This window comes from Momordica charantia (genome assembly GCF_013281855.1).
Source record: "Momordica charantia cultivar OHB3-1 chromosome 2 unlocalized genomic scaffold, Mcharantia_2.0 BLBB01000002.1, whole genome shotgun sequence".
NCBI classification, from domain to species: Eukaryota; Viridiplantae; Streptophyta; class Magnoliopsida; order Cucurbitales; family Cucurbitaceae; genus Momordica; species Momordica charantia.
The window spans coordinates 7,452,089-7,463,269 of NW_028275160.1; the positions used below are offsets into that span (position 1 = coordinate 7,452,089).

General features: G+C 31.9%; 2 protein-coding genes across 2 annotated transcripts; both read right to left on the reverse strand.

Moving 5' to 3' along the window:
* Window positions 1-467: 467 nt before the first annotated feature.
* Window positions 468-1,709, reverse strand: LOC111015401 (uncharacterized). The gene has a single exon (XM_022290415.2). The coding sequence runs from the start codon at window positions 1,373-1,375 to the stop codon at window positions 686-688; it is 690 nt and encodes a 229-aa protein (XP_022146107.1). The 5' UTR covers window positions 1,376-1,709; the 3' UTR covers window positions 468-685.
* Window positions 1,710-8,507: 6,798 nt separating this feature from the next.
* LOC111015500 (short-chain dehydrogenase ptmH-like) lies at window positions 8,508-9,802 on the reverse strand. The gene has a single exon (XM_022290544.2). It carries the CDS (start codon window positions 9,599-9,601, stop codon window positions 8,657-8,659), a length of 945 nt encoding a protein of 314 aa, XP_022146236.1. The 5' UTR covers window positions 9,602-9,802; the 3' UTR covers window positions 8,508-8,656.
* Between the last annotated feature and the right edge of the window lie 1,379 nt (window positions 9,803-11,181).

The window sequence follows — 11,181 nt, forward strand, 5'->3', positions numbered from 1 at the left end:
CACTTTTATACAAGTCCTCTATTTTTCTCTCTCTATCCTTTTTCCTTTTTATATTTATACTTTTACCATGCTTAATTAATTTTTCTATTCCTTTTGAAAGATTATTGGTAGTATTTTATATGCTCTAATATTAAGAAAAATATACCTAAATTTTGTTTGTCTATTTGTAAAATCACAGTTGTTCTTTTATTAAAAATCATATTAAGGTTGAACAAAATTGTTAGCTTTACTTTAATATTTAACTCGATAAATTTATTTTTGGCATTAAACTTTTAATCTCATCAAATTTTAAACCAAAACTTGCATAAATGTTGAATTTAGTACCTCTTTAAAACTAATTTTAGAAAATTTTCAAATGAACCAATAACTTACTCAAAATTCGACTAGGAAAAATTAATTAGAACAATAAAAAATACTTCGAAATTTGAATGAGTTATATATTTCATCCAAACACTTCTTCAAAGATGTACGAAAATTAAAATGGAGAAAAAGGTATATAAGAAAAAGAAAAATATACAGAAATGGTTACAAGTTACAACTCTGTAGAAGTTACCATTTTGTTGTTGTTCTTCTCTTTTTTGAAGTAAAATTCAACCCATAACCCTATTCAGTTGCAGGATTTACATAACCCTATTCAGTTGCAGGATTTACGAGATGTGAAAAACTTGATTTACATGGCTAATTTCTAAAATACACAGTGTTCTTCCTCCCTTCGCAACCTCTGCTGCCGCGCGATGAACGCCTCCACCGTCTGCCGGAACTCCTCGTTGCTCATCCTGTCTTCCGGATACGAGCTTTTCGCCGCTCCCTCGCTGAATCGGACGAGTTTCTTGCATTTCTCCGTCTCCGATCGGCGGAGTTCACGCTGCGGATTCTCCTGCTGCGCGACGGCGATTTTCTCCGATTGACTCCTCCGATAAAGCTTGATTTCTTCAGGATTAACGACTTTTTTTGCCGCGACGGAGGCATCGCCATCGCCATCGATCTGCTTCGTTCGATACTCGATCTCAGCGTGTCGAGTTTTTTGATTCTTCTCGCTGTTTTTTATGAAATCCTCGTAAAGATCGGCAACCGAATTCTTCTTGCTCGGATCTTTAGCGGAGAACTGTCCCGATTTGGCGAACAGAGTGATGACTATAGCGTTTCCGATCAGAAACACGAAGCGCGGACTGATTAAAGTGACCGACAAGCACCTGAAGTACTCACCGGAGTTCTTGACGGCACTGGGCAGATGACTGGAGAATCTCGAGATCAGAACGAGAACGAGGCACAATTCGATGAACCGAAATAGGTTAGCGATCTTCCGGAGCTGCCGATGCTTGAGGATCGCGTTCGCCTTCTCCGCTCTTATGTCGTAGAAATTGACAGATTCCATTTCCAGTAAAAAGTATCAGAGAGAAACAAAAAAATTCCGTAGAATTTACGAAGACGATCTCGTAAAACTGAATGTCACTGGTAAACAAATTCCTTCTCCGTCAAATCCATGGATCCAACCGCGACGATCATCTCCTGCGAAATCACTGCCAGAAAACTGGACGGTGCTGCGAAGGAATTGGCGATTGGAAACATGGAAACAGAGAAAATTAGCGATAAATTTTGAGAAACAGAGGAAATCGAAAAAAGAGTAATCTCTCCACTTTTTTTTTTTTTTTTTTTTCTGGTGAGAAGCTTAACTTTGTTATTTTTTTGAATGCTTTAGTTTCAGTGCTTGGGGAAGTTGGATTGGTATTTATAGTCCCAAAAAAAAAATAATAATAATAATTTAAACTTTTTCTTCTTTTTCTTTTTCTTTGTTGAAGTTCTGCTGTTTGAAGGAAACTTTTTTTTCTTCTTTAATTCATATTCCATTTACTTTATTTTCTATCTTTAAAAATTTTCCAATTTGAAGCCTGTTGTCTAGAAGATCATTTAAAAATTGTTAGTTGAAAATAATTAATTGGGTAGAATATGCTCATGGCCGTAAAGGTAGGTAGCCTATTCCTTGGAAATAATTTCTTTAAAACTTATATACTTTCACAATATAAAACAACACGATAATATGAAAGTTATAAACAAAATAATAATATGATAATAATTTGTTATACATTGTTGTATATTCCAAAAGTAATTTTGAATACTTAAAAAAAAAAAAGAAGTAGTTAGGATTATTGAGACATGGTTGGATTTTTAAAAAATTATAAATATATAGTAGTTAGGATTCGAACTCGCGACATTTTACATTTTAATTGAAAAGAAGTCCTTTGACCAGTTGAATTATATTCAAATTGGCCGGAAAAAAATCATATAAACTACTTTGAACTAATAAATAAAAAATTCTAATCTCTCCAAAATAAGTCCTAAATACCTTATTAGTATTTCTCTACCATTTCTTGACTTTTTTGTTTACTTTCTCATGGTTTTTTAAAATACTAATTAATATCTATTGCCACTGCTAGATATTGAAATTTACAAAAATATTAATATAGTGATGAAAATTATTCCATAACTACGACATCAATGGAATGTTAGCTAGACTTGTTACTTCTGAAAATTATATTAGACTAATTAAATTTAATACATACGAAAATATCCCATTAAAGTTTATGGATTATTTTCAGTAATTTTTTAAAAAGTATTATCTAAAAATAATTGTTTGATTGCTGACTAGACAGACAGATATTAGTTGAGATGCCAAATGGACAAAGGCGAAGCACTTAGAATCCGAATGGAGATGCCACGTCCACTTTCTTACTAGCTAAGAAAATACCACGTGGCATTTTCTTTTGCAATCAATCCTTGGAAATTTCTTTTTCCCTTTTATTAACCTTTAACGGCCATTCAATTTACTTTCATGTCCCGTCAGTCCCACCAGTTATACGGCCACAACTATGTCGCCATCAATCATGTGCCACGTGGCTGCTGATCACCACTATTATGTGAAGATGTAGACAAATATCGTCCGGGTTAGTGTAATTTACATTAAATTACAAATTTAGCCTTTACATCGAAACTTTAATTTTGATTCGAACAAAATCGAAGTTTCAATTTAGTTTATATGATTTTGATTTAGCTTTCATTTGGCTCCCATAATTTAATTTTTAATTTCTATTTGGTTCTTATAAATTGGTAATTATAACCTCACAAGTCGTTGTTAAATTATATTTTATCCGATCGAAAATCTACCTATTTTCTTTTATTTTTTTACTACACCTTTAACTTTAATACTCTCAACTAAAATGATTACTCAAATAGAAAACTACTAGGTGAAAATATAAATGATCAATATGATAATGATAGGAACGATTTGTAAAGTTTGACTACATAAGATCAAATTAAAACTTTTTAAATTTTAAAAACTAAATTGAAAATTTTAAAATTATAGAGACAAAATTCAAACTTTAAACTATAATAATCAAATTTATAATTTAACCTCAAAATTATCCTACTATTAATATTTTGGGAGGAAAATTGCAAAAATCACCCAAAACTAAAATCAGGAGAGGTCGTAATTGATTTTTTTTTAATGTAACAAATAGTATTGAGATTTGAAAATATACGAGCTTTCATAAAAGTTACAAATATCTCAATTAATTGAATTATGCTTTTAAGGGACAGTTTTCTTAAATTTTTAATTTGATTAATTACCTTCCAACCTAATAATTTTTATTTGCAAATATACAACCTTATGAAATCACAGCAAGCAAACTTTCTCGTTTATGAAATTTATTAATTGAAATTTTTTTTTTGAGAAAATATTAATTGCAATTTAAAAATGCATAAACCGCCCTTATTATTATTAAACTCTATGAGCTTTCTCTAATTATACCCTAAAATTTCAACCACTAATATAATTTATGGATAATTAATGCAGTTTAAAATTTTTTAATCTTATTATTATTATTTTACCTTTTGGATAAATGGAGTGTATGTGTGTATATATGACCTAGCTTCAAAAAAAAAAATTAATGCAATTATATATATATATATATATATATTATCTTTATTATTATTATTATTATTATTTTACATTTTGGATAAATGGGGTGTGTGTATATATGACCAAAGCAAACATAGCTAGCGGTAATTGACGTATATCTCCAACCACAAGGTTGTGAGTTTGTCCCCCACCCCACATGTATCAAAAAAATAAATCTAAAATTTTAAATTGAGTTGATTTATATATTTATTTAAGTTAGTTTTGATTTACATAAATGAAATCTTTATTAAATTGAGTTTGCCCACAAGTTCTTTTCGATTTAATTCAAATTAGTTTGAATTAAGCTGAATTAACTCCCATTTATCATTCATATGAATCGAATTCTAAATCGGTGTGACGCTGCTGGATGCTTCTGATCAATAGTTGTAATTTATGCTATAAACGTTCACTAGGTATCAATTTAGGTTCCATTTTTTTAAAAGATTTTAAAAAAAAGAAAATATTACTTAAAAAATAAAGAAATAAGATTTGAAACCTATATAATTGGAATAACAACACAATGAATCATGAAAGGAAAAAACAATTTTTTCCTAATACAACAAATGTAGAGAGGGAAGATCGAACCTTCGACCTCTAAAAAAGAAACAGAACGCCTTAATCAATCATTAAACTATGTTTAGATTGACAATTATTATTTATTATTTTGAATTACTTTAACCAATAATTATATAATTCAATACATGTCCTCAATCAACATCTAAGTTACTTATCAATTATGTAATTTAGTTCTATTATCATAGATCAAGGGAGGTAATGATCAATGTTCTAACCACTAGTTTAGGTTCAAATTTGACTCTAAATTACAATAGTTTTAGATTCTATGAATAGTATTATTGAATTTGTTGTATGTGTTACACCTTGAAACCATAAAGTTAATATAACAATAAGAAATTAGATTAATTAATTTTCTAAACCTTTTATAAAGTTTATATTTAGAATATAAATAAAAAGTAAAGGAAAAGGCACTCACTTTTGTTTAGTGGTGAGCAGTTATAGAAATAGTCATTGTAGAAGTTGACATGATTTATTAAGCATATAAATTATATATTTATGTAATATCTTCTCAATTCAAAACTCTTAAAAGTAACTCACTGAAAACACATATAATATATATATTCATTAATTTGTGTCTATTCTTTTTCTTTTTCTTTTTAATTTGATATGATATTATTGGATAATTTTATATGTTAGAAATGAAATATGCCTCTTCACATGAGAGAGACATACAATTTTTCTTTTTTAAATCTTTGTCTTAGGAGTTTAATTTATTTTAAGTTCTTTTTTTTAACAACATATAGGATGGAGGATAAACTTATAACCTCTTATTAGAGATATATGTTAATTATAATTGAATTATACTCGCTTTGGACTTAATTTATTTTAAGTTTTAAGTTTATTATTTTGTGTGAAATCAATATAACAATATTACAATTAATTAATTAATTAATTATCATGACATCAACATGAAAATAAGATAAAGTTATTTTTATGATCCAATTATACCCTTATCCAAAAATAAAATTGTTATATAAAAAAAGAATGTCAAGTGGGAGAATTTTTCGATTGCGCACCAATAAGAAACCCTAAGTCCTATGTTCTTCCTCAAAATTTTAGGAGTTTTTATTTTTATATTCTAAAATATTTTGTGTAGTTATTGTTCTCTTTCTTTCTTTTCCTTGTCATTAAAATTTCACAGAGCATCATCGAACATAAAATATAGGCTAAACACCCATTTAATATATATATATATATCAATTGATGTCATGTCACATGAAATTCCTATTAAATATAGTAAAGAAATTGACCCAGACATATTTTTAAATATATAAGTTAAAAGATCCAAATATTTCGAAACAAACATAGTTTAGTAATTAAGACATGTTGCTATTTTTCTTGACGTCCAAAATATCTTTATTATATTAGAAAAACTAAAGATTAAAATATAACATCTTAAAAAATAAAAGTAAACTAGAGTCCAAAATAGAATTTAATAATATATCTAGATATAAATTGTTTGATTAGAACATAACAAAAGCAAATGAAGACAGAGTTAAATCCAAGTTGCCAAACATATCTTGTGAAATGATTTGTATGTTATGTTTTATATGTGCTTTGTTTGAGCCAAGGATCCATAGGGCTCCACAAAAGAAAACATTAATTAGCCCATCTCTCTAATCTCCAATGAATTTTGAAATAATTTGAAGCATAACTCCAAATGGCAATAATTTAAGATTTTGGAAGGAAGATATGATAATTCATCCAATAAGAGTGGGGTTTTTTGCCCTTTAATTGGAGCTTTTTCTTGCTTGCAAAGGCTTGAGAAATTAAAGTGGATGGGTCTCTTCAAATTCATGGGAGTTTATGCTTCAAAGTTCAAAGTGCTCTCTAAAATCTAGTTATATTTATTAATTAAACTTTCTTTTTCTTTTGAATATATCTTTGTTTTGTCCTCACTAACATCTTGCTTCTTTTTTTTTTTCCCCTAAAATGAAGAAATTTTAGTCATGAATGAAGGGTTACAAATTTTTATAAAAGAAGTTCATTGTATGCTAGTGTACGAGTCATATGACTAAACTATCTTTGTTTATGCATAGGTCCGTTTGGTAATGTTTCTCCTTCTTATTTATGTTTCTTCATTTTTAACTAATAAAACTGAATTGAACAGTCCCAATATCCATAAATTCAAGTATGATAAAATAAATTTTTTATTTATGTTTTAGAAAGCAAACTGGAAACGGAAACGAAAACCAGGAAGAAGAAAAGAAACTTGTTTTGGTTGTTTCTAAAATTAGATACAGAATGCTCTAAAAAAAAGAAAAGAAACAAGAAACATGTTCCAAAATAAAACTTCCTAAGAAAATTAGAAAAAAAAAACAACAAATCCTTAATTTTCCCAAAATAGCCACATAACTCTTATTGGCTTTTAAATAATATTATAAGAAAATCCCTAGGGTCAGAGAGCAATAATGTACCACCACATCAGGTAATTGTATTTCCCTCGCTCCTCTCTTCTAATCTAACGCAATCTCTATGATAAACTAAATAGACTATTGCTATTTTTCAGTCAAAAATTGATCAAAGCACTCAAATCCAAATCCATGAGTCTTGCAAAATAGAGGACTAGAAGTCTGGTGCCAAAATAAGCTCTCAATCCTAGTTCTCGAATTCGAATCGATAATTGAATTCGTGGTACCTCTTATTACCGTTTCCTTAGGTATTTTAAAGACGAGCGAAAGTAGTTGTAACTGCATGAAGATCGCACACGTAATCATACCACGAGATCTTCGATGTGGAATTCGCTTAGATGGTTAGTACCAACCGTGCAGTTGGACAATTTTCATCTAAGACATGAAGTGTTGCTCGATGATATGAAGTTTAGTTCGACCATTTAATTTGTAGTTCGCATGCGCATAATTGAGCTCCTTTGAGTGATGACACATGTCAAGTTCGGAATTCATCCTTCATCATTAGTCCCTACCTCGAGAAATTTATAAAGAATTTTAATTTTTACGAAGTACCATTTGGAGGAACGTGTGTCATTACAAGTAGATCCACAAGCTACACGTATTTGCTATAAATCTCTGACTGTACATATCAATGGTCTGAGATGACCTTCTCGAAATCAATAGCATACGTTATCATTTCTTAGGATGAAAAAAAAATCTCTATCAAGTACATTTATGTACTTTTAGTTTGTGAAAAATAAAGATCAAACAAATGAGATTAGAAAGTTACAAAATGGGCATAAATCGGAGAAACAATATTCAATATGACTGCCACTTTTACGATTGTTTCATACTCGAGATCTTGCATGGACAAAACATGACTAGAATTTAATTTGCTTCTACTTCTCATCAAGTAAATGCAACAGAAAATGTAGAACATGGGAGAAAGCTGTCCAATGGAGCATATCATGGCTTTGTTAATCGCCATTGTGATTGTTACTTTGAACATTGCCCATGAATCATGATACCATATCATTTCGCTCGTTTCAATTTCAACTTAAATTATATTTTTTATCTCACAATTCTTACGTTAACGTTTCATTTATGTGTAATTTCAACCTTCTCAATTTTATGGTTCTTAGCACTAATAAATGGTGTTAAATGTAACGAAAAACTAACTTTGACTTTGATGTTGCGACTGATATATAGCATTGATCTAGTTACAATCTTTTTAATATTCATTGATGTTGGGATACAGATACAGTCTCACATTGATAAACTTTAGGCACAGAGTTTAAAAAGTGAAAAGTGAAACTATGATGGTAGAAATATGAAGAGGTTTGTTGAACTAATTAACAATAAACTACATCGACTATATTGAAAATAATAAATTAGAGTACAAAGGACTCGATACAAATGAGAAAAGTATAGAGACAAAATACAATTTAAAGAAACAAACTAGCTCGTTTACCATTTGCTAAACGTTCGAAAACATAATGGATTAAAATGACAATTCAACCAGCAAAATCAACATTTAAATTTGTTGAAAGTATCAATTATGGAATTCATTCAATTGAGCTTCAAACTCAAAGCATAATGGAGGTTTCTTTATTCAACTACTTACATATAATGCAAGCCAAGAAGAGAGAGAACAACAACAACAACTTATTCTCTCATTTCCCAAATGACACTACATGACAAATCCCAAGCATGATAAAACAAAAAAGTTGAAGTCTCAAACCTTTTTATTCAAGTTGAACCGATAGGAAAAGTAGAGATCTTGCACCCAAAGTGGAAGCCAAGAAAGCAAAGATAACAAGCCACTCAAATGCCCCAACACAATTTGCCTTGGCGGCCTCTTCTTCAGCACTTTCTTCACAACATCTCTAGCAAACACCCCTGCATCAGTCGATCTCCCACTCTGTGATGCATTAGCTCTCTCCTCTATGGCTTCCTTAAACCCCTTGTAAAGCTTCCATTCTTGACTCCTCGCATTCTCAACTGTGGCGCTCCCAAAATTAGACCTTATGGCTCCGGGTAGCACCATCACTACGTCGATCCCGAATGGCCTCAACTCGAGCCGCATCGTGTGCGACATGGCATGGACGGCCGCCTTGCTAGCGCAGTACGACCCTGTCCACGGCGTTGGCACTTTTCCGACTATGCTTCCGACGTTGACTATGATGCCGCTTCCGCGATGGGCCATATGGGGCACCACTTGTTGTACCATCCTCAGCAGGCCAAGTGTGTTGACTTCCCAAGCCTTCCTCACGGCCTGCAGCGGAAGCTCGGCTAGCGGGCCAGCGCTCCCGATCCCGGCATTGTTTACCAAGATGTCTATACGCCCACACTTGGAAATTATGGTCTCCACGGCTTTTGCTACACTTTCATCAGATGTCACGTCGAGTTCTAGCATTTCGATTCTTTGGGAACATAGGTCGAACACCTCGTGGGCACGTTTGGGGAGGTCAGTGGCGAAGACATGGCAGTTGTGGTCGGCGAATGCCTTGCAGTATTCGAAGCCAATGCCGCCTTTGCCGCAGCCGGTGACTAGAACGACCTTTCTGTTGTCCATAGCTCGAGATTTTGTGGCCACGATGATGGGATCGTTGTTGATGATGGTGGTGGTGATTTGAACGGCTGTGTGGTGAGGATATGCTTTGGGGCATATGCTTGACATGAATTATGCTTGGCCGGCAATGGTGGCAGAGCCAACAACTAAATTCCAAGGAAATGTCATAGTGAAGATAAGGTGCAGTTGTAAGCGTTGGGTCGGTAAAAGAGTGCGAATAAAGTTTTACATTTGCTAAGGGGATGGACGATTCATGATACATAAAAGAAGATAATTATCTCGTGCAAGACTTTGTGGGTGAAATAAAAAACAAAACCGTGAGGGCGTTATGTCCATATCATACCATTATAGAGATACTTGAGATACCGTTATCCTTAACATTAAACAATTACAACTTTTTCTGATGTTGGTTGTTTTAAAATATCTATTTTAGTTTTATTGGGATTGGTGGAGCTAAATCAACGTCGAAACGAGTCAGGATTGAGTCGAGACAAAGCGGGAATGAAAATCAATGAAAAGGGCATTGCATGCCATTTTGGCTGAGGGAGTGGCACCGCAGCACTGGTGCGAAATCAAAGAAACATAAAATGGGGCAGCTGCGCTCAACGCTCCGAACATACAAACATTGACAAAAAGGCGCATGAGCATTTAGGGTTACCCGGGTATGTGAAGGGTTAGTAGCAACACCCAAATTTGGGGGGTTTTTGGCAGCAGACTTGTAGCAGCAACTCAGGTATTGACAGCACAAAGAAGGCATATCGAGATTGATGTTTATGGGGTAATTGTATCTCGATATTATTTTGTGAGTATTTTCACTAATGTACCTAAGTATAGTGTTAAATACTTAGAAGCTAGGGGTTTTTGTTGGAACCTCTAGAAAGCGAGTATTTGTGAGGAGATATATTTGAGAGTGCTTGTATCCAATCTAATTATAGTGGAACTCACATTTGAGTGGAACACCAGACGTGTAACCCATAAACTATTGGGGTGAATCAGTATAAATTTGTTTTATCATTTTATCGCTTTCCCTATATTTCTCTTTTGTGTCGTGTGATTGACTTAGTTAACTAGATATAACTGTTAACTGGATATAATTGTGGAAGCTAAAATTATTTGGAGCACCTAATTTTTCAATACTACTCAGAAAAAAACAATTTTTACTTTGGTCCATGCCTAATAAACGTACACATTGATAATGTGAGCTTTCTGTTGGGATGAGTAAATACGAGTAGAATAATTTTAGCTACTAAATATAAGAGGGATTAGACTAATTCCTCAAATTCTATGTTAAAACTCAATCAGTCAAGTATTTAGACACTTAAGGAAGATGTCGTTCTATTTCATTAGGGGTGAGCAAAGCAGTTCGAAAAAACGAACTGACCGACCAAAACCGATCGAACCGACATCCATTGGTTGGTTTGATGAAGGATTCGGTCAGAGTCAATTTTTCATTTATAAAACTTATTTTTTTGGTCGGAAAAGTGATTTCCAACCGAACCGACTGACATTACCTTTTTATTTTTTAATTTAATTTAATTTATACATTGTTATTTTATTAATATTTTAATTTATATATTGTTATTTTATTAATATTGCAAAATTTAATTAAGATGTGATTAAATTTTTTGTTTTTTATTTTAAATTTTGATTAAAATGTCATTTAAAGTCTAAAAGTTTAAAATTATATT